General features: G+C 39.2%; 1 protein-coding gene across 1 annotated transcript in view; it reads right to left on the bottom strand.

Annotated features, from left to right (window-relative positions):
• The window catches only part of ND-B15 (NADH dehydrogenase (ubiquinone) B15 subunit), a 38,485-nt gene extending 16,060 nt beyond the window's left edge, over positions 1–22,425 (bottom strand). Inside the window, exon 1 of the mRNA XM_067137284.2 lies at positions 22,260–22,425. Within this exon, the coding sequence (XP_066993385.1) occupies positions 22,260–22,403 (144 nt within the window). The 5' untranslated portion in view covers positions 22,404–22,425. The remainder of the gene's footprint in view (positions 1–22,259) is intronic.
• Positions 22,426–25,559: the final 3,134 nt, after the last annotated feature.

Raw genomic sequence — 25,559 nt, 5'->3', positions numbered from 1 at the left:
CAGCTTCGCACGTGAGGATTTCGTAAGTTGATAAAATCAATTGTTCCTCTGTACTGCACTAAGACATTATCTGAAAATCTCTAAAGTATAAAAACTCGCCGACAAATTTCATTTCATTTACACCAGAACCTCTTTGTAAACCACGTTTGTGGCATTGCCTTTTGTGGCTAAGATGACCAGGCTACTGGCAGAGCTAAATCTGAAACATGCGTCATGGAACTCTACATGTGAGAAACAGTCCTCTTCTAAAAAAAAAAAAAAAAAAAAAAAAAAAAAAAAAAAAAAAAAAAAAAAAAAAAAGATTTCTTTATTTCTAAAGAAGATTCCAAATATCGATTTTCACGTCTGTAACATCTTAGTTCTTGAGATACAAGTATCCTCATCAAGAGAATTCAAATTCAACTCCTCCTTCAATTATATTTGATTTCCAGCTTAAGTTGATTTTACGAAAACAAAAAGTACGCGTTTCTATATTTTTAAAGGGGATCACAAATACCAATCTTCACAGCTGTAACATGTTAAGTTTATGAGATATACTGTAGATATACTCATTTTAAAAACTGACCCACTCCTTCGCTGAGTGGTCAGCGTTGAGCCCTTGGGTCTCAGGGTTCCGGGTTCGATTCCAGACTGGGTCGGGGATTTAAATCGCGTGTGAATAATTAATCTGGCTCAGGGACAGGTTGTTTGTGTTTGTCCCAACACTCTCCTCTTCATATTCACTCAACACACCACATTACCGACCACAACAGGAACACGAAATGGTAATTACATACCTGCACACGGGGCTGGCGTCAGGAAGGGCATCCAGCCGCAAAACAGGTTCAAATCCACATGTGTGACACAGTTCGCACCCATGACCCCACAGGTGTGGGAAAAGCAGTAAAAGAAGAAGATGCTCATTATAAAAAGTCACGCGCTTCGCCCCCTTAAGTGGATTTTCCAAAAAAAGTGTAATCATTTATTTTTAGAAGAGATTCCAAGTACCAATTTTAACGTCTGTAACTTCTTCAGTTTCTGAGATACTGTATATGTATCCTAAATTCAACTCCTTCCACGCTTCTTTTCACCCCACCCCCTTCCTCTTAAGTGGATTTTTTGAAAACAAAAAAATGGTGATTTATTTTTAAAGGAGATTCCAAATACCAATTTTCATGTCTGTAACATGTTAGGTTTTTGTGACATATTGTAGATAATCTCAATGCTGTAGGAGTACTGGAGCTGACATTGCCATGGTTACGGCAGTTCATTTCTTTATCCGATTCCTAGAGCAGGGGTAGAGTGATGCCAATATCTCCATAACGGTTGGTTCTAGGACCTTAAAACATTGTTTTTGGGTCCGTAGGGCTTACCGAGTTTTGTTCTTTGTGTCAAGAGACTTAAATTGAGCTTTATCTCGTTTTGTACGACAAATTTGATATTTCGTCTATATTAGCCCAGTATTTTTACATCTCCTCCCATCACCCCAACCCCCCTCAAATTGTTCGAAAATAAAATACAGCCCATGTTACTCACTGGCAATGTAGCTTTCTATAGGTGAAGTAATTTTTAAAATCGGTTTAGTAGTTTTTGAGCCTATCCGTTACAAACAAATATACAAATTTTCTCTCTTTATAATATTAGTATAGACTAGCTGATGTACCCCGCGCTTCGCTACGGGATTCTCAGAAAGACTGACTTTGTGGTTTGCCTAACTGAAATCAACGTAGGTCATTACAAAAACGTGAGTATGAATGTAGCGATTAAAAGCAATGCTATCATATAAAATACTCGATCAAATGGAAAGCCGCACGTTTTATTACTTTAAACGAACAGTGCTGCGGTTAGATGGAGGTGCCAATCTAATAGTCCAAAGTTCCAGAGCTGGGATGACCAGGCCTCAGATTGCCATGAACACTCATCTGCCATTATTCTGCTAAATATGCACACTGTTAATTCCAATCAGTGCCTCAAAAGAGGAGCTGAATAGCCCGAATGCTATGACGATCCAGTGTGTTACGCACCAGTAGTATCAAAAAATTTATAAACCAGGGGAATGGCATGCTAAAGAAGAAAGTTATCTAACTCCCCAGCTACTTCCCATCAATATTCAGGCAGGCTGTTACACTCTGTACGACTGGGCGAGTTGACCGTGTGGTTAGCGGTGCGCAGCTGTGAGCTTGCATCCGAGAGATAGTGGATTCCAACCCCATCGTCGGCAGCGCTGAAGATGGTATTACGTTGTTTCCCACTTTCACACCAGTCAAATGCTGGGCCTGTACCTTTATTAAGGCCTAAGGCACTCCTAGCCCTTTCCTATCCCATCGTCGCCATAAAACCTATGTCGGTGCGACGTAAATCAAATAAAAAATACTCTGTATGCAGCAGTAATCCTATCTACCGGAGATGAGGGGCAACAGAAGCCACAAAGCACATCACGACAAACAATGGTCAATGTAATGTTATTGTTGATCAACGTTATGAGATTTCTATATTGTAGGTCTTCACATTTAGTTTTCTTTCGACTCTGTGATTTGTAAAATATTTTATACCGTAAACTGTAGTTTCTTATTCTCCGATTTTCATTAAATACTGTTTACCCATTTTCTCGTTACTCGGCGCTGATATGGACTTAATAACAAAAATCCAAATTTATGAATATCTTTGTGATCATAGCCAGTACAGTAACAATGTATAAGACATGAATAATAGGAAATTTAATACTATATAACCTTAGTTATGTAGCATTCATCGATTACACCTCTAATAAGAAATATTTGAGATTTAAATTTTAGGCCTTACCCTAAACTACCATTTCACTCAGCGTGAATAAAATAATTTACAGCCTAGACTATAGCGACTTATTTACTGACTTTGCATACCGATTTTCATCAATATAGGACTACTAATAACAACAATATTTGAGAATTAAATTTTAGGCCTTCCCCTAAACTACGATTTTTCGCAGCGTGAATACAATTATTGATAGCCGAAATTGTAGCAACTTATTCCCCAACTTTGCATACCCATTTTATTTAAAATACGACCACTAATAATATAAATAGTTGAGAATACAATTTTAGGCCTTCCCCTAAACTACCATTTCACTCAGCGTGAGTAAAATGATTTATAGTCTAAATTGTAGAGGCTCATCCTCCAACTTCACATACTGATTTTCATTAGACCACTAATAACATAAATAGTTGAGAATTCAATTTTAGGCCTTCCCCTAAACTACCATTTCACTCAGCGTGAGTAAAATGATTTATAGCCTAGATTGTAGAGGCTCATCCCCCGACTTCCACACACCGATTTCCATTAAATTCTCTTCAACCGTTTTCTCGTGATGCGTGTACAGACAGACAGACAGACAGACAGACAGACAGACAGACAGACAGACAGACAGACAGACAGACAGACAGACAGACAGACAGACAGACAGACAGACAGACAGACAGACAGACAGACAGAAATTACGGAAATGTAAAAAGTGCATTTTCTTGTTACTATGGACATGACCGATACATAAATACCATTATTTTCAAATTCTGAGCAATGTACAGACAAAACTCTTATTATATATATATAGATATATTCCATAATCACTGTTCACCCCGTATTTATTTCAACCAATGCTGGAGATTTCCTTTTACTGCACATATATTTTCCACACCAATTACAGAGACAGTATTTTAATACACAGCTCCATATTCAAATCTTTTCCAGGGATACATACGATCTTGCAGAGATGGGAAGGCTTCTGTATACCAATGAAACAGGAAGTCAAGCTGTAGGTGCAACCATATCACATGGGTATCTGACAACAGATCAAATTAACAAATTATTCATCGAAAGGGATAGCTGCCGTTTGGAAGTTGCAAAGGTGACAGTCTGTATGACATACTGAAATGTCATTGTAACAATTCTCAGCATGGGTTACCTTTGTTGATAATGCTGCACAGGTGGAAGCTATGTGAAACTACAGCCCTAACTCCTGAGGACATGCATCTCTATGTAAAATTTTAAGATGTATTGATGAAGACTTCCTCCAGGTAGTGGTTTGTGGTGTGAGTTACTGTAGTCACATCCTAGTTCATGAACTATGGGCAATGGCTGAGTGGCCTGGTAAGTGGTCCTGAGAGTCGGGATACTAGTTGCTTTAGAATGGGAGTGGGCATCCTGGACGTATTCCAAGTCATGGCCCGTCCTGTGCTCAGGCGGCTAGGACTGTACAATCCACTAGTGGTACCTAACCCTTTAGAGGAAAGATACTCACTGGGACTGTGTGTAAGGTTAGCATCGGGCTTCACAGAATTTTCACTGAGCTCGCTCAGAATGTTTTAAGCGGCCTCGCACCTATGGAAGCAACAGAGTCCCACTCCCATTTGACAGGGAAGGGAGTCTTTGGAAACAACTTTGCGAATGAAATGGAATTTCACAGGGAGCTATCAATATTAATGGGGCTTATGGAAGAAAGTAGAACTGGCTGAGTCACCAAAGAGGATGCATCTGGATGTGTTAATCATATTCAGGTAAGAGAGGTAACGAGGAAGAGAGAAAGTGTACTTCAAATTGGACAGAGTGTGAGATAGGAATGTTCATCAGGAATACTACTGCATGCAACATAGTTTGTTGGACATATAAATGAGTGAATGATGTGGGTAGATTAGGCAGTTAGAGGAATTAGGACGAGAATTGTCTCAGTGTATTCACCATGTCAGAGTACAGATGAGGAGGAAGTTTTATGAAGCATTAGAGTGACATTGTAGTCAGGGTCAACAGCAAGGATAGGATAGTGCTAATGGACGATTTCAATGTAAGAGTTTGAAATAGAACTGGAGGATATGAAAGGGTGATTAGTAAATGTGGGGAAGGTATGGAAGCAAACAGGAATTGGAAGCGTTTGCTGGACTTCTGTGCTAGTATGGGATTAGAAGTTACAAATACATTCTTCGAGCATAAGACTACTCACCGCTACATATGGGAGGGTAGGAGAACCAGATTCATAATAGGCTATATCTTAACCCACTTTGAATTCAGCAAATCTGATAGGAATGTGCAGGTTTTCTAGGGATTTTTCGATGATACAGACCACTATCTGTCTGCAAACGAATAAGGGTACAAAATCTCCAAGACAAGCAAAGTCGACAAAGTACATGGATATTATTAGTGAAAAGTACCAAAAAACAGACAGTAAGCAGGTTCAGGAAGGATGCATAGTAGAAACAAGAAGAGAATGCCTAGAAAAAACTGTGTGTAAAGACGGGAAAAAGTTAACCTTGGTGGAAGTGAGAGCAGGTTGTATAAAAAAGAAGGCATATCAGCAATGGCTCCAAACAAGGGCTGATGCAAGCAGGGAATTGTACGCAAACGAAAGAAGAAGAGCGAAACAAATAGTTGTTGAATTCAAGAAGAATTTGGGGAATATTTTGGTAATAACCTGGAAAGCCTAGGTCAAGCAGCAGGGAAACCTTTCTGGACAGTAATAAAAAATCTTAGGAAGAGAAGGGAAAAAGAAATAAATAGTGTTTTGGGTAATTCAGGTGAACTCATAATAGATCCCAGGGAATCACTGGACAGGTGGAAGGACATTTTGAAAATCCTCTCAACGTAAAAGGAAATCTTCCTAATGATGTCGCAAACAACTGAGCTCATGGGGTGGAGGACAATGATGTTGGTGAAATTACACTTGATAAAGCGAAAAGGATGGTAAATAAACTTCACTGTCATAAAGCAGCAGGAACAGGCGAAATTAGACATGAAATGGTGAAATATAGTGGGAGGTCAAGGATGAAATGGCTCCATAAGAGTGATAAAATTAACATGGAGTGTTAGCAACATACCTTCAGATTGGACAAATCCAATAACTGCACATATCTATAAGCAAAGGAACAGGAAAGACTGCAACAACTATCGACGTATCTCATTGATCAGTATACCAGGCAAAGTGTTCTCTGGCATCTTGGAAGGGAGAGTGTGATCAGTGGTTGAGAGAAAGTTGGGATGAAAACCAGTGTGGTTTCAGACCACAGAGCGGCTGTCAGGACCAGATATTCAGTATGCGCCAGGTAATTTCAAAATGCTACGAGAGGAATAGACAGTTGTGTTCATGTTTTGTAGATCTAGAGAAAACATGACAGGGTATCGAGGGAAAAGATGTTTGCCATACTGGGGGACTATGGGATTAAGTGTAGATTATTCAAATCAATAAAAGGCATTTATGTTAACAATTGGGCTGCAATGAGAATTGATGATACAATGAGTTCTTGGCTCAAGGTAATTACAGGAGTACTCTTTCACCTTTGTTGTTCATAGTTTGCATCGATCATCTGCTGAAAGGTATTAAGTGGCAGGTAGGAACTCAGGTGAAAATGTAGTAAGCAGTTTGGCCTATGCTGACGACTTGGTCTTAATGGCAAATTGCACCGAAAGCCTGCAGTCTAATATCTTGGGACTTGAAAGTGCAATGAGTATGGTATGAAAACTAGCCTTTCCAAGACTAAATTGTTGTCAGTAGGTAAGAAATCCAAGAGAAATAAATGTCAGATTGGTGATACAAAGCTGGAAATGCTAGATAATTTAAAGTATTTAGGATGGTAGTATGACGAGACTGAATCGAGGTGGAGCAGAGCTAATGCAGTGAGCTCACAGCTGCAATCAACAGTATTATTTAAGAAGGAAGTCAGCCCCTAGACAAAACTATCTTTACAGTGGTCTGTTTTCAGACCAATTTTGCTTTACAGGAGTGAAAGCTGGGTGGACTCAGGATATCTTATTCCTAAGTTATAAGTAACAGACATTAAATTAGCGAGAATGAATGTTGGTACAAACAGCTGGGAACAATAGCAGGAGGGCATTCGGAATGAGGAGATAAAGGAAAAGTTAGGAATAAACTCGACGGATGAGGCTGTAGGCATAAACCACCTTCAGCGGTGGGGTCATGTGAGGTGAATGGAGTAGGATAGGTTACCTAGGAGAATTATGAACTCCTATGGAGGGTAAGAGAAGTAGAGGGAGACCAAGACAAAGGTTTGACTCATCTTCTAATGATTTAAAGATAAAATTTATAAAACTAAATGAGGCCAGAACAAATAGAGGATGGTGGCAGTGGTTAGTAAATTCAGAAAGGCTTGCAGACTGAATGCAGAAAGGCTTAACAATCTATAATGAAGATGTATGTATGTTCCTCCAGGGAAATTATTCTAGAGGTTATATAGTTTGTGTTCAGATCTCCAGGAAGAGACTACACAAGGGGGGCTTTCAGGAAGATGATCACTGAAATTCTACATGTTGGAGTGTGGGAAGTTAGAAGTTTGTATCACCATGGTATATTACAGATTCTAAAAATATAAATGGAGAGACTAATGCAAGATGCAGTTTGTATAAGTGAGGTAAGTTGGTAGGAAGAATAGGAATTTTGGACATGCAGGTATAGATTTAATTCAAAATCAAGTAAATTTTTTTGTTGCTAGTGGCTTTACGTCACACCGACACAGATAGGTCTTATGGTGACGATGGGATAGGAAAGGCCTAGGAGTTGGAAGGAAGCGGTCGTGGCCTTAATTAAGGTATGGCCACAGCACTTGCCTGGTGTGAAAATGGGAAACAACAGAAAACCATCTTCAGGGCTGCCGACAGTGGGATTCGAAACCACCATCTCCCGGATGCAAGCTCACAGCTACAAGCCTCTATCCGCATGGCTAACTCGCCCGGTAAAAAGATCAAGTAAGAGAAATGCTGGAGATGGTTTAACAATGAACAGGAAGCTTGGGCAACAGGTAAATTATTATCACCAGCATAATGATATTTTATTTCGTAAAAATAATTCTTCGTACAAAACAGACTTATTTGTTTTGCCCTATTCAATGAAGTACGAAGTATCTGAATGCAGTTCAGTGTTTTTTTTTTTTTTGTTAGGGGCTTTACATCGCACCGATACAGATAGGTTTATGGTGACGATTGGATAGGAAAGGCCTAGGAGTTAGAAGGAAGCGCCTGTGGCCTTAATTAAAGTACAGCCCCAGCATCTGCCTGCTGTGAAAATGGGAAACCACGGAAAACTATCTTCAGGGCTGCCGACAGTGGGATTCGAACCCTCTATCTGCCGGATGCAAGCTCACAGCCGCGCGCCTCTATCCGTACGGCCATCAATGTGTTCTTTTGTTAGTTGTTTATGCCATTATAAGTCATGAGACCAACTGTTAAGGAGATGTTTACTTACTGGTCTAGACAGATCTAGCTTGTAGAGCTCATGATCTAAATCGTCAGGGGAGCATATTAAAGAGTTTCCCCCACAATGGTAAAAATACAGCCCAAGTATGAACCTTAGCAGCATCATTAGGAAGTAGAATTTATGCAAATCGTTCTTGGAATTCCTTTTAGAAGAGAGATGTGTTCATTGCAATGTCCTGGAACCCACCATCCCATCCCCAGAAGTGCATTTACTTATATAGCCTAATAAAGAGCAGCACTCACCATTGTCCATTGCTGAAGTAGCTACCTGCATTCCTATTGGCCAACGTAAAGTCATATGTCACACTGTTCCCGTCAATCATAATAACTACTGTAGATTCTATTACCAACCCGGGCAGAATAAAAGCACAATCAAATAGAATTGATATAGCCAAGGACATGTCGAATTGAACATACAATGCTCTGCTATCGCCCTAGGCCAAATAGAATGCCTGTTATTGCCCTGGGACAATGTGCATTTTCAAAAAGTATGGAAAAATGTTGTAACTCAGCTTTTCACCACTAGACCCTATAGTGTGTGCTGTAATCACTCCATGACAATCTCAATCATAAAAAAAGTAATTATCGTTCTAATTCAACTTTCGACCACTAGCCCACATACAATGCGCTGCTATCGCCCCAATGCTACGCTAACCAGTGTTACAGGGGAAGCTAGAGGCCTAAGGCCGCTCTAACCTGGGGGCTTACGCCCCCCAGACCTCCTGTTCCCAAATCACTGCTCTTGTCCAGACCCTACCAGTGCAGACCAATGGCATTTACACAGGAAACTAGAGGCTTAAGTTCGCATTGCGGCTCTAATATGAGGGCCTATACCCCCATACCCCCTTTTCTTGTCCACATATCACTGGTCTTGTCCACCCCTACCCTAACCGATCTAGGCCAGTGGTGTTTACACAGCAAACGGACTTGTATTACTTTAACTTCCGTCTTTCCTCTCCTCCTGGGCGCTTACGGCTCCTATCTTAGTTCTTAACTAGAGCGGTTAGCAGCCTTGTCGACCATGTCCTCCACAAGAAGTAGACAAAAGACAGTCATTCCGCGTGGAGCCGAGGCACTAATACTGGAACTTGCAGACTGTAGTATTGATAAAGAATTTTGCTGCACACTCATAAGTAGTGTCAATGTGTTGCTGCTATCTAGAGTATTTATGTGCAGATCGGAAAGCCGACCCTTAAGTTGTTTGTTAGTTAATGCAAGCACATCTGTGTGTAGTCCTACCTATAGGCAATGGAGAGGTGCAACTGTTACACCTGAACATCACTGAACCTGTTACAGATGTTTAAGAAACCAACTCCCTAGAACTGGAATAAGGCATTGCTTGCCAATTAATAGAGGACATGTCTGAACCCAGATAATTGCAGAAGTTTTTTGGAGGGAAACAGGTAATTCCACAAATCTTGCATACTGACATATGCACAAGGATAAATAATAATGTAATTGGTTTAATGTCCCACTAACTACTTTTACAGTTTTCAGGTACTTCGAATTTCAAGGACTGGTAATAATTTTGTGTGGCTATTTCTAGCCAGGTGTAGCCCTTGTAAGGTAGACCCTCCGATGAGGGTAGGTGGAATCTGCCATGTGTAGGTAACTGAATGTTATTGTGGTGGAGGATAGTGTTATGTGTGGTGTGTGAGTTACAGGAATGTTGGGGACAATAAAAGCACCGAGCCACTAGAATTAACCAATGAAGGTTAAAATCCCCGACCCGGCCGGGAATCGAACCCGGGACTCTCTGAACATGAATAGGAAGAATTATGCCAAAAAGAATATTTGGTTTCTCAATAATTTAAATAATACTGTAATTTGGATTGAGGTACTGTTCAAGATGAAAGTGAAGGTTTTTCCAAAATGTTAAGCATTGGACCTTTTTCTGTTTTTTGAATGGTTAGATCTTGATTGATAAACGTAAAATTATGCTTGGAGTCTGCCAAACATTGTCCCATTGCCGAAATCCGATTATACATAACAGCATTAACTTGTTCCATATATCTTACTTGAGAAACTGCGACCTGTTTGTTCTACATATAAGGTCCTGCAGTCTTGACATCGTAGTTTGTAGATGCCTGATTGAGAAAATTTGTCACTTCAATTGATTGTGCGTGTATTGTAAAAAATAGAAAAAACTATTCATAGTTTTAAAAGCTATTCGTTGATTATACTTCATGGAAATATTGGCAACTTTGACTTCCAAATTTATAGAAAACCAACCCACACCGCAATAATAAAAAATAATTACATCCAAAATCCCATATAAACTAGCTACCTTCCATAGTTTAATTTACAAAGCCTTAAAAATCCCTCTATCACCTAAGAACCTAAAAGATTAACTCAATTACATATAAGATTTGGCAAAAATTAATGGGTATAAACCAGGAACAACCATTTAATCAACAAGATAAAACTCAAATTAACAACAAACCTCATCCCTGACAGACCCAAAAAAATCCAATTTCATTACTTTCACTTACAACAATCCAGACATTTACCAGGTTTCGAACCCCCTAGAAAACCAAAACACTTACATAGCCTTTAGAACAAATAACATCAAACAAAAATTATTTTTCAATCACAAACAGTCAATTTAAATAACATTTACTCAGGTTCAGGCATTTACAGACTCACTCGTACCCAATGTGGCGTCTCGTACATCGGGCAAACTGGCCGCAGCTTTCTCATTAGATACTTAGAACATTATAATGCCTCCAAACACAACAAATTTTCAGCTATGATCTCTCACATGAAAGAAGCAGGTCATCATTTCACTACTATAGATCAAGATCTCACTATTATTAAAAAAGTAGGTAAAGGGAAATTAATGAACGAATTAGAAAACATCTATATATTTTTAGACCAATATAAAAACAAAAATTTAAACTTTAACGATATTATTGATGTCAAAAACCCATTATACAAGATTTTACCAAAATTGTTGCAATCACTAAAACATAATAACATAATAAACAATCTAAAATTATCATCTTCCAGGACCCATCCCATTTTAAGAAAAACAATTCCCTCCCCATCTGCCCCCACAAGCCAACTGCATCCAACAGCACGTAAACTTAACGCCCCGCCCAACCCATACAATCTCACATCGATATACACTAGAAGCGCAAATGTCAGTCATTCAAATGCTACCATGGCAACTAATTAACATTACAACAGTCGAAAAGATAAGTTAAATTACACACAACATATTTTCTTCAATGCACCTCATCTTTAACCAAATTAACATCACAACTGTCGAAGGGGTAAGTAATGTCACATGCATCATTTTTTCTTCGTTCTCTCCTTCTCCTTTAATTTTATTCCGTAACAGTTCACTCTCCTCTTGTTTCAGACATAACACCACTAGCTCTACTCAACCTCGCACATTTTCCTTTCGACTTTTAATATATGAAGTTACAACCACGTCTACCTGCTAATATAAATGTAGCTACGTTCCTGACGAGTACTTGTCCTTGCTCCTAAGTGCTTTAAGAAGTTTGCCGTCTTATCTTCTCAAAGATTAACAACTTCAACAGACAAACAACTTTGGATTTTAATTTAACCATCACTAAGAGTGACTTTTATCCTAAATATTAAGCTATTGTAAGCTCCTTACGCCACCTCCAGAATAAGGCACCATATTTACCAGATATCATTTCAACGCAGCAATTTACGTATTCATTTTGAACTTTTAACTCGCTACTTGTTAGAACATTTAAAAACAGGACATTCGTAAAAATGGATTATAAGACTTTATCATAAGAGTACTTATAATACTGTCTTTCACTTGCTAGTAGTTTTTAGACATTTGTACCTACAACAGTATCCTCTTATTATATTTTAGACCTTCCTTAAAAACTACAAATAAGAACAATCAGGATCATGGTTTTTCATTCTTTCAGGTATGAGATTTTTAGGCCGATGATGCTCTCGTTATGGGCGAAACATGTCAGCGTATCTAATATGTTAAGATCTATTTCTTAAATTTAAATAAAAAACTCATGTACTGAATAGGTGGAGTTTATAATCTAGTATAATTCTTTGTCTTTTAAGTACATTTCAATACGGACCATAACGTGAGATTTGTAACGTACCATACCACTTAGTCGAGCAGCTCATCTTCTTTCTCCCAAGTCTTCCCAGCCCAAACTTTCCAACATTTTTGTAATGCTACTCTTATGTCGGAAATCACCCAGAACAAATTGAGCTGCTTTTCTTTGGATTTTTTCCAGTTCTTGAATCAAGTAATCCTGGTGAGGGTCCCATACACTGGAACCATACTCTATTTGGGGTCTTACCAGAGATTTGTATGCCCTCTCCTTTACATCCTCAATACAACCCCTAAACACCCTCATAACCATGTGCAGAAATCTGTACCCTTTATTTATTTAACAGTTCTTCAGTTTTCTTTTCCATACATTCACTTCATACGGAATATTGATGGATCACTCCACCAGATCAGAGGCCGCATATTCATAATGTAAATGTCCCCATAAGTATTACAAAAATGGTGGTTTGCATGTTCTTATCAATAATTACAACTTGAGTATCAAATATGGGTCAACTTTTTAATACCAACACTAACACAAAATTAGAACCACATCAAAGGACATCGTAACAAATATGTTTATCGGAGGAACATTTTAAAAGTTATTTTAACCTCCTCCATTTCAACTGTGCAGTGTTTACATTGTAATTTGCTGTTTTACATCAAATATTTTCTTGCAAGGACAAGTGACCCCAATAAATTTTAGATTCATGTGGAAGCAACATCAATTTGAATAGACTCATATGTAATCATAAACATATTATGTCAATATGTCAAGACATACCGTCTGGGGAACCTGTTAACCCCTAGAGGGCGCGTCCCCAGGTGGCGGATAGGGGGACCCTACAATTCAGTAGGGCTGGTTGAAATACCCAATACAACCCATGTACCAACAGGCAGTCCAGTTCCTGGGGGCTTTAAAATACTGGGACACCCTCCCTCCAGGGGTCACAAATACGGAGGGCCCAAGTGCAGCATGAGACAGCTGACGGAAAAGAACTAGGAATATGGAAAGGATCTGGTCATGGGAAAAAGAATCACGAAGGAGAGGAACTAGTGGGGTGAAGACCCCAAAGGTATCAGTGGCGGAGAAGATGGACTTCGGTACGGCATCGGTGGCGGAAGAGGGAAACTTGTAGTGTCTGTACTCCAGGGGAGCGGCTACAGAAAGTGCCTGTACTCCAGTGGAGCGGCCTAGAATAACACCTGGCAGTAGGTATAAAATACCTTTGGGAGTGGCGACCCCATTGTAATAACAGCCTATATATGGTATGGTACTAGGAAAACAACTCGGAAAAGGCTAGGGCGTCCCCTGCTTAAAGCAACGTGCAGTTCTCAGGGTACTGGGGGAACTATGAGAAATGGGCAATCCGTTACCAACATTAAGACAGCAATAGTAAATCTTATGACCCCGACAGGAAAGGTGGAGGAAGTAGTAGATTTCATGGAGAGGGAGACGGTGGAAATGATGGGGCTTAGTGAAGTGAAATGGAAAGGTAACGGAAGGAAGAAATTGAGGAAAGCATACACATTATATGGAGTGGTGGCCAAGAGGCAATAAACGGAGTGGGACTAATCATTTAGAAGTAATTGGAGGAGTATGTTGAAGTGGTAGAATGTGTTAGTGACAGAATAATGAAGATTGGACTAAAGACGAAGAATGAAGTGATGGACTTCATACAAGTGTATGCACCACAGACGGGAAACAGGGAAGAAGATATTGAAGGATTCTTGGAGAAAGTAGAAAGAGAAATTTCAGATGTGGAAGAGGTGGGAGATCTGAATGCACAGGTCAGAAATGAGACACAAGGAAAGGAAGAAGTCATTGGACCATATGGATATGGGAAAAAGAATCACGAAGGAGAGGAACTAGTGGACTTCTGTGAAAGGAATGGACTTATAGTGGGGAATACATGGTTTCGAAAGAAAAACAGCAGGAAAATTACGAGATATGGGTGGGATGACAGAAGAACAAAATCAGTAATTGACTACTTTTTGGTGGAAAGGACTAATCGCAGGAAGTTGATGGATGTGACAGCTTTACCAGGAGAAACATTTGATGGAGACCATAGAGTTGTGTTGGCAAAATTACGGTTGGGAAAAATGGAAAAACTACAAGAGATAAGAGAAAGCAAAATAAAAGTATGGAAATTGAAAGACAAAAATGTACAGGAAGATTTTCTGGAGAGATTGAAGCAACAAATTCCAGTTACTGAAATGGAAAATGTAGAAGAGGAGTGGGCCAATTTTAAAAAGGCATTTGTTAGTGCAGCAGAGTGTGCTTGTGGCAGGACATCTACAAGAGTGAAAGAAAAAGAGACACTATGGTGGAATGAGCAAGTCAGGAAAGTGGTGAAAGAAAAGAAGACAGCCTGGCGAGAATGGAACCAAGATCAAACATAAGAAAGCAGAAGTATCTCTCTCTCTCTTTTTTTTTTTTTTGCAAGCTGCTTTACGTCGCACCAACGCAGATAGGATGGGATAGGAAAGGGCTAGGAGTGGGAAGGAAGCGTCCGTGGCCTTAATTAAGGTACAGCCCCCAGCATTAGCCTGGTGTGAAAATAGGAAACCACAGAAAACCATCTTCAGGGCTGCCGACAGTGGGGTTCGAACCCACTATCTTCCGAATACTGGATACTGGCCGCACTTAAGTGACTGCAGCTATCGAGCTCGGTCAAAAGTATCTCAACAGCAAATGGAGATGTAAGAAGGTGGTAGGAGAAGAAAAGAAGAAGAGTTGGGAAGAATTTACACAAAAAAATGGAAGCAGATGTAAGTGGCAGTAAAAGGATAGTGTATGAACTTATAAGAAGTAAGAGGACAGAAAGAGTTACCACAAAGCTAGTGAAAAAGGAAGATGGGGAATTGTTAACACACCCAGAAGAGGGAAGGAATATTTTGATAAGCTATTGAATGTGAACTGTACTGGTGAGATAGAAGCAATACAGTGTGAAGACTCAACAACAGAGGATGATATAGCAATGCAGGAGGTGGACTTAGCAGTACAAAAGATGAAGGTGGGAAAAGCAACAGGGATGGATAAAATAAGTGTGGAAATGATAAAGGCTGCTGGACCTGCTTGTATGCAATGGTTGTACTGACTACTAAAGTGTATATGGAAACACAAACGTGTACCAGAAGACTGGAAAAAAGGAATAATACCAGTGTTTAAGAAAAGGGACAAGAAAGTTTGTGGTAACTATAGAGGAATCACACTTATATTGCAGGTAGTTAAAATAATGGAAAGGAAATTAGAAAGAAGAATGAGAAGAACGATTGAAGGAGAGTTACAACTGGGAATATTGAAAGGATCTGGGTCATGACTTTCATAGATATAGAAAAGGCAGAGAGAAGGTTTGGGAAACTATGGATTAAAAAAAGACTCAGAAGAGAAATGTTAGAAATGGTGTAAGCAATGTACAACAACTGTGTTAGCAGAGTACTGACCCCAGTTGGACAGACAGAATGGTTTAGGAATAAGACTGGACTAACACAGGAGAGTGTGTTGTCACCTCTTTTGTTTATTATAGTCTTAGACAAAATTGTAAAGGAAACAAAAGGAAGCCTATGGATATAAAGAGATGAAGATACTGCTATTTGCAGATGATGATGTGATCTAGGGAAAGAACAGCAAAAGAGTGCAACAACAACTAGATGTACTGAACATAAAAATTGAGAAGTATGGCATGAAAATCAGTACAGAGAAAAGCTAGACTATGGTGATGTTGAGCAGGGAAAGGCAAGGAAAAGGCATTATGAAAATTGGAAGTCAAGAGTCTGAAAATTGTGGACAGCTTTAAATACCTAGGAAGTGAATGAATGCAAAATGCTAGGTTGGACATGGAGATTAGCAGGAGGGTACAGGAGGGCAATGCGTTCTACCAAAGTGTAAGAAAACTTGTTTGGAGCAAAGTACCAAGGAAAAGTAAAGAGATAATGTACAAAATGTACTATGTACCCATACTGACCTATGCAACTGAGACTTGGACTTTAACTAGCAGGCAAGAAAGTAGAATTCAAGCAAGTGAGATTAAATTCCTAAGAAAGACAAGGAAAGACAGAGAGAGAAATGAAAATGTTAGGAAGTTGGGATAGGAAAGATAAATGAGAGAGTTGAAAAGAATAAACTAAGGTGGTTTGGAGATGTAAAGAGGAATGAGAAGAATAGATTCCAAGGCAGATGCTGGAGGCAAAGTACAAGGGGCAAGAGGAAGACATAGAACAAGGTGGATTTTTTTTTGCTGTTGGCTTTATGTTGCACCGACACAGATACGTCTTACAGCCCCAGCATCTGCCTGGTGTGAAAATGAGAAACCACAGAAAACCATCTTCAGGGCTGCCAACAGTGGGGTTCGAACCCACTATCTCCCGAACATTGGATACTGGCTGCACTTAAGCGACTGCAGCTATCGAGCTCGGTGGATTGAATCAGTAAAGAGCAGCATAAGACGAAATTTAGACTGGGACAGGATCGTAGAAGAGGAATGGTGGAAAGAAAAAGGAAGATGGAGAAGTGCCATAAATACTCCGACCTGGCAGGAGCTGGATAAGGGGAAATGTGATGAAGTCAAGACAAACCAATTGTACTATATTATGTTATTTGTTACTAATTTGCATACGTAATTTCTTTTCTAATTATGAATTAAAGCTGAATATGACCCAATATAATAGTTTTGAAACTAGTCCTGATATGTAATAAATAATATCAAAATAACGGTATTGAATAGGTGGACCTTCCCATTCCTGTTGATAGTAATAAGTGCATCTCGAATTAATAGAGGTTGGCAATGAGATGGAACCACCCATGGACAGTATTAAGAAATATCCTGGCATGAACCCAGAGTTGAAGTCGAGAAAACCAATTTGGAAACAAACTAGCGGTTTAACATCGTACCAACTCAGAAAGGTGTTTTGGTGATGAGTTAGTAACGTGCTAGGATGAAGGGAGCGGCTATGGCCTTAATTAATGGTAGAGCCCAAGCATTTATTGGGTGTAAAATGGAATGTCATCTTCAGGGCTGCTGATGGTGGAGGTTAAACTCATCATCTTCCAAATGCAAGCTAACAGCTACATACCCCTAATCAAGCAGTCAACTTTTGTGAAGAAAACAGAATAGAGAAAGGTTTCAACCCATTTGTCACAACTGTTACCCAAGTTTGAATATAATTATTTCTCCTTGTGAAAATGCTTCTGCTTCCCTGGTTTATTGTTATGTTGTTGGTTAGAAACTGGGAATGAGGAACAACTATGTGATGTTCTTACATTTGTGAGAGCACTCCCTCTAGTCTTAGCCCATTCCATCATGAGGGATCAGAACAGTTTTATTGAAATCTAAATGCACTGGATAAAAGAAGAAAGCGACAATATCAAATCCTTATTACTTATACCCTCATTTAGACAGAGATTTATGTTCAGTTAGGTCTCAAATCAATAAATCTCAATGTTTCTCAAGATAAGAGTTACGGTACCTGCAGACTGTACAAATCACTTCTAAAGACAGTTATACTATTTAACCCATAACCCAGAAAGAAAGAGAAAAATAAAATGTTTGGAGATGGTGGTGATTATTGTTTTAAGAGGAAGTACAACTGGGCAACCATCCTCTATATAACACTAATCAGAGAGAAACAATGGAAGGGGTCCGACACTTCGAAAAATGAAGGTATCGGCCAAAGGAAGACAAGGGCCACGAAGGGTGTGAAAATGAAAGACTCCCTAGCCCTCGCAAACCTAATAGCGTCGGGGTCGGAAAAGAACAAGAGTTGACCAAGAGAGGTCGGATAGGATAGATGAAAGTGAGGAGCCTGACATAAGTAAGTGGAAGCAATGCCAGGACTCGGCTAAGGGCCCCGTGGTCGCCAACCCACGCTCCAAAGTTCAGAGCCCCTGGGGCCCCTTTTAGTCGCCTCTTACGACAGGCAGGAGAGACAGTCTGAGTTACGATTATTATGTCTGGTAGCCTGTGCACTAAGCAATAACATGCTTTTATTAATTCTGTTCCTTAGGTCTTTGAAAGGGAGGATTAGGTAATATATAATGTTAATGTTATTTGCTTTACGTCCCGCTAACTACTTTTACAGTCTTCGGAGACGCCGAGGTGCCGGAGTTTAGTCCCGCAGGAGTTTTTACGTGCCAGTAAATCTACCGACACGAGGCTGTCGTATTTGAGCACCTTCAAATACCACCGGACTGAGCCAGGATCGAACCTGCCAAGTTGGGGTCAGAAGGCCAGCGCCTTAACCGTCTGAGCCACTCAGCCCGGCTAGGTAATATATATCAATAGTTAATTCTTAAATGCAACATACATCAAGAAATGTGTGTCTTGATAATACCGGTACCACTAACACGGGAATGGAAACATGGGGCATGCAGTGCCCCAAAGAAATTTCTTTCTGCTATAATTTTATGTCGAATCTGTCTGTGAACGCTACATGATGCGACTTCTTCAGAGGGAGTCAGCATTTTAATATAATGATCTGTTAGTATGCAGAGCACTGCTTCCGTGCACTGTGGTAGCTTAGAGGTATGCAGTATCCCTTGTTTCAATTTACGTAACTTTGTTGTGGTAGGTGTAAGTTTAGGGTGTATTGTACGCGCACTTTTTAGTGATAGATTTTTGTACTGGATTGAGGAGTAAGAAGAGAGCACTGCCGGTTCCGGTAGTACTGCCAACTGAATGGAAATGAAATGTGAATTGAATCGATAATATGATCGGAATTTTCTAAACCTTTATTATCTTACACCAACAACTGTGTCACACACACAATATATAATACTATATAACATTTCCTGATGCGAAACGTGTTCCTAGCATGAATTCTATAGTTTGGCTTTGCTGTGTAAACAACAACAGTACGAGTACTTGAAGTGTATGCCAGATGTCGCACAGCGATGATAAGCGATTCTTAGTTTGTGTTTCAAAGGTTGCCAATACGAATCTCGAAGATAACCAAAGTCAACCGATTCAGTACTAGGGTGTAAATCTCTTGCTAAAAAGTGCGCAGATAATACATGGCAAGCAAACCAGAAAACTATGGTCTGAAGATCACGATTTTATCTGACGCCCGCACAAATTGCCTTCTAAATGCCTACTTGTATACTGGGAAGGACAGTGATTGTACTGGCTTGACAAATGAAGAAAAGAAGTTCACCAAACCAACTCAGTGTGTATTGAGATTGGCAAAACCACTTAATGGCTTGAATCGTATTTATAGCCGATAATTATTTTGGATCTATGGAAGTGGTTACAGAGTTGAGGAATCGGAACCTGACATACGTGGCGGCACTACGGAGAAATAAGGTAAGGGTTATTCTGCCCGAAGGCAGGTCCGAACCTCCGCAGAGGTGTTCCTGAGAAATAAAAAAGAAATACCACCCGAATTCCAGCCACAAAGGAAACTAATTGTGGGTTCAACAGAGTATGCATTTACAAATGATCGCACTCTAATTTCTCATGTCCCAAAAAAGGTAAAGCTGTCATCTTAGTTTCCAGCATGTATCACTCAAGAAGTACCGACCCTGAAACCGGCAAGGAGGAAATCATTTCATTTTATAACAGTACTTAAGGTGGAGTAGATTCTCTTGACCAGAAGTGTATTACGTACAGCACAAGTAGACGGACACGTAGATGGCCCCTTGTTATTTTCTACGCCATGCTGAACATAATTGTATTAAATTCATACATACTACACATATCATTCAAGAAGTACACTCCTATTTCTTGATTTGACTTCATAAAAAGACTGGCTACACAGCTTTCTGAAGCGTATCTCAACGAAAGACTCATCAATAACCGGCTACCAAAGGAACTCCGTATGGTGATCTCCGGGATTTTGAAAAAGCCTTGTCTTAAACAGCAAATATTTGCTCAAGGATTAAAGAGGAAACGATGTGCATTGTGCCCCCGTTCTACTGAGAAGAAGACCAACCTGTATTGTGTCAAATGGGATCGCCGAGTCTGCCAAACTTGTCGCTCTGTAGTGTGTAGTGTGTGGAGATGATATGTCAAGAATATTGAACACTTGCAAAATCAAGCTAAAAGAGATTTAAATCTCTTTATGTATAACGTAACTGCAACTATTACACTTTAAAATTGGGTGATAATTATCATATTCATAATATATTTTTTAAATATTTGTGTTCCATCGATTAATTTTCAGTCATTTTCTAATAACCTTTAATGTTACTTCTTTTATGAGAATTTTGTTAAAAATACTACAAATTATTCTGGTGTACATATATTACAACATAATTGATTAATAGTTATGATACAAACAAAATAAAGCATGTTAAAAACCATTAACCCTCCAGTGCTCACGTGGGGTAATAAATTACCCCAAACTTTGGAAAACAGCCGCCGATTTTTTTCTATCATGGACTGTACACTGGGCTATTGTGTACCTTTCAAAGAAACTGTGTGGCGGCTCCTGAGGTGTCATAAATTGTCGTGCGTCAGTACGTTTCTGGCAGTGACACAAAGTTGACTGGGGTAACATATTGCCCCACGCGAGCACTGGCGGAAGTAAATTGGCAGACTCATGTTTTGTTAATTTTCAATCTTGTGTGTGTGTTTTGTGAGAATGACTAGTTACTTTAGTGTAGACGGTAAATATGAGTCGTGATAAAGCCGAAAACATTAGCAAGGACCAGGAATGAAATTTGTCAACTCCTTTCTGAATTATGTGACGAAGAATTAGTGGATTTGAAGATGATGGTGAAGAGGACAACATAGAAACATCAGAGCATGATTCACTCTCACAACAGGATGATAGTGACTTACCTGAAGAGTACTGTGCCAATACATCAGGGAGTGAAAATGACGCTTCAAATAAGCCCTGCCAAAACTACATATATGTACGTGATGGTGTGACTAAATGGAGCACAGTAGTGCCTCCTAAAAACACTCGTACTCGTGCTCACAACAAAGTTTCATCATACTTGCCTGGTTCTAGGCTGAACACACATGGCGTTACGGATCCAGTGCACTCTTGTGGCATACAGGCATACACGCTGAAGAAAAACAAGATGAGAGCACAGAGGGTCAAATGAAGCCGTTTATAAACACTTTCTACAACGTAATGAAGGGGGCCGTAGACACGGTGGATGGAAAGAGCACAGCATATGAAGTTGAAAGAAATACAAATCGTTGGCAAATGAAAATATTTTTTCACCTTCTGAACATTGATGGTATTTATAGCTATGTTGTTAATGTTGGAAACAACCTTGAAAATACTCTCCCTAGAAAAACATTCCTAAGATCAATTGCAATGGAACTGGTGAAACCTAGGATAGCTGTTAGAGTGGCACAAACAAGTTTGCCTCGCAGTATCAGAGTGAAAGCCTTGCAAATGAGTTCAAATGGTAAGGAACAAATTTCCCTGACTTCTCTGACTCCACCCTTGAAGAGAAACACTAAGCTCATCCGGACGATGTGGTTTATGTCCTAGAAGTCAGGACAGAAAAAGCAGAAACACTTGTGTGCTGTGTGAAAATACGTAGGCCAAGACCCTTTCACTACAGTGTGTGAAGAATGCTTCAAAAAGAAAACCGAAAGTAACTAAAAGAACTAAACGTCATTGTTCTAATAGTAATAAATTGATTGATTTTCATAGTTCTAGTTTTTAAGACTACATGAATTCGAGTGTTATTATGAACAAGATTGCCTGCTTTGAAGTTATGCAAGATTTCTGTTTTGTGCGTGTATATATTAATGGCAATAATGGGAGTTATTATTAATTGTGTTTTATTTATTTACAGGGCCCTTAGTCAGGTGAGTCATGAAAAGAACAATTTACTTTTTGAGTTACAGTAATACATGAAAGAATGGGGTAGTATTTTACCCCGCGCGAGTACTGGAGCGTTAAGTAATGTGGTATCATTTTCAACCCCACAACAACGTATATTTAACAGATCAGCTACAACGTTTGAGGGTTAAAAGTAATAGGGTTACAAATGACCAACGAAGTTGGTACATCTTATAACACTTACAATAACACCACCTTCTCCGGTTGCATGCCTGTGTGGATTTGTTATCTGTTTAATATATTCTTGACGCAATATCGCTCTTTGTTTAGCTTTATCTTCCAATAATCTTCGCTTAGCTGCAGAAACATCATACTGATCAGCCGCCATGTTGCCCCAAAGTGTTATCCAAGGAGTAAATAATAAGAGAAAAGTGTTGCGCTTCCTAGTCCGTTTTTAGCAAAGAATAACAGAACCAAAGGAAATCCTTTTTGGTCGCCAACTAGCAAAGAGAATGTCTTCTTCTTCCACTTCTTCTCCTTTCTTAAGGCTTATGCGCTCTTTTACTGTTAACCAGTCACTACACTTATTAATAAATGCAAATACGGTAGAGACGATACGCAACACTCAGCGAGATATCGAGGGACAGCTATTAGAGCTCTCTAGCGGATTGACCTAAGAACTACTGATTCTGTCATAAGAGCACGTGTATTTGTGTGTGTGAAGTTTTTGGTGTTATTTATGCGTTTTAATTGAGTTGACATAATTAAATAGTAGCGTGTGCCATTCCTTGATATCTCCTCTCAACATGAGGGGAAAGGTATGTGCTGTGTTTGGCTGCAGTAACTATGAAGTAGAGAAGAATAAGCGGTCTTTCTTCAGTTCCCTCGTGACAAGAAAATGTAAGTAATATTGTGTTTGAATATATATTATTCCAATGACAAAGAGATTTTTATAGTACTTCATAATCTTCTGACCTGCTCGACCCATATTTCAACTGGCTTAAAATATAATACGCATATTTTATTGTATAGTGCAGCAGTTAACCTTCAATACCGATGTGTTGTTGTAGGTGTGATCTGTGGGTTTGATTTAATTCAGGAAAATTTATATGCATGTGAGTGTGGCTGGTTATGTTCCAAGTTATCCAATTTGGAATGCCGTAAAACGTTGTTAAGCACTGATGGAAAATGGGTGATTTAAGAAATGTACATATTTTGTTTAAACAATATGATGATACAAATTTGCTTTACCCTAATGTAATGGCATTATGGCAAGCATTGCTTATAGGGAAAGTTTGAATGTTTTTGAGGCTAAATTTACAGATTTGCTTTCTGTTAGCAGGCTTCAAGTTAAAAGGAAAATTGTTCAGTTCTTAAATGTAAATTCAGTGAATCCTGTGTGTAATGAATGTGCCGATATTTTTGTTGACAAGTGTTTTCATATGATGATACAATGTTTTTAAATGAGAAAAATGACAAATCTAACCGTAAAAGTTCAGATAGGAATGCTAAAGCAAAAAAAAGTAATGGATAAATGAAAGATCAAACCATTTCACAGCAGTCCATTTCATATCTTGTTTACATGTCTAATTTCAGTCTTTGACCAATAACCATTTAAATAATTCTTCATTCATTTATCCAGAATTACTTTAGCAACTTCGAAGTTAATATCTCAATAACACTTTCTTTCTAGACGTAATTTATTGATCTATTTTCGTATAGCATTTCCATTGATATTTGAATTTCGCACTACTTTTCAGGTCAAGTCACTAGGAGCGCCACCGTCTAATTGTCTCCCATTTTAACAAGGCTAAATCAGTAAGTGTCTCTACTGTACCGTATTTGATAAAAGGAATCACGCAAAAATAGGAGGCATTTAAACGCATACACAAATAAAATCTTTCACATATTGAATAAGATATATAGAAGTGATGGAAACTGTCAAGATTGCCAAGTTATGCATAGTTTACTTACGTAAAGAATCGTGCACACGGTTCAGATGGAAGCAGGAGCGTACTATTTGATGGTAGACAAATGAAGTATGAAGGTTACAAAATCAATTTGAGCGTCATCAAGAAACTGATTAATAACATGGATGTTGGCGGGAGAAAGGCCAAGTAACAAACAGGTAATACTAGTAAGGAAAGAAATTTTTATCCGTGTAAGACTAGTGAGGAATTTACGACGAGAGAGAAGATATGCAGGGCATTGGAAAAATAGGTGATTAAGATCTCCCTCAGAATCACCACACACACAATAAGGCAGATTAACCAAACGAAAGCGGAATTTATGTTGCAGGGTAAGAGCATGATTGAACCTTAATCGTATAATGTTTGTAATATGTCTACGGGAATATATACCATTGGAAAACCATGGTTTCATGGGTAGAAGTGATAATAATAAGTACCGGTACCTTTAAGACGTGGGGACTGGTCCTATTCGTCTTGCCAAGATCGGTAGGTAGTTTCTTTAAGACGAGTATAGAAATAAAGGGGCGGTATGACTGCTGTAAGAGGAGGGGTGTGGAGACGGCTGGCTTCTTTGGCAGCATCATTACCGGCAATGTTAGAATGTCCAGGTATCCAGACAAGCGTTATATATACTCCATCTCGTTCACGCTGGTAGAGTAAAGATTTGACATTATATAAATACCAATTTAAAAGAGGGGGTATATGACGATAAAGCTTGTAAAACGCTTTGAGCGTCTGTATAGATAGTAACTTTTGGGAAAGAATGTTGTTGTGCATAAATTCAAGCTTGTTGGATGGCAAACAACTCAGCAGAAAAAAAATGAAAAAGTAGCCGGGAGATGGAATTGTTCAGTCGTGCGGGAATTGCAAATAAAGAAAGCAGCACCAACTCCTTGGGAATGTTTTGAGCCGTCAGTGTAGATATTAACTCCAGAAACAGAAGGGTTTATGCGTAGTTTTCACGACGGAGGAAAAGGAGGACCGGAACTAGGCGTCGTTCCAGAGAATAAAGATTTATTAGAAATTATAATATTGGGGGTATAGAATAGGATAGCAAAGGGAAAGGAATACATTGGAAGTGAAGGAGTCCTGAGAAACGAAGTTCGGAAACCGTTTAGGGTAATATAGGCAGTGTATATAGCTATAGCAGTGACTCGCCCTGAACGAGGAGAGCATTGTTGATACTATTCCTGTAAGAGTTGCAACTTCGGTAGTAAGGAGGAGGACGATAAAGCAAGACATTTAAGCAAGTATTTCTGTGCAAGCATGTGCCTTCTAATTACAAGTGGGAATTCACCTGTTTCTACCAGTAGTTCGTTTGTAGGAGTCGTTTTAAGGGCTCCAATGCAGAGACGTAAGGCGTGAAATTGTAAAGTATTAAGCGACATAAAAGATGTAAACGATGCAATGTCTGTTATATGAACGCAATAATCCAGATAGGTACAGATAGTCGCTTTATATAATGAGAGGGCAGAGATGGGATCCGCGCCCCATTGACGACGTACGACAGTTTAAGAATTTTGAGATATCCGTCAGCTTTTTGACATACCGGTAGCGATTTGATATGACGCTGC

The sequence above is a fragment of the Anabrus simplex genome, chromosome 1, assembly GCF_040414725.1.
Source record: "Anabrus simplex isolate iqAnaSimp1 chromosome 1, ASM4041472v1, whole genome shotgun sequence".
Classification (NCBI taxonomy): Eukaryota; Metazoa; Arthropoda; class Insecta; order Orthoptera; family Tettigoniidae; genus Anabrus; species Anabrus simplex.
This window is presented reverse-complemented; position numbering and strand designations above follow the sequence as displayed.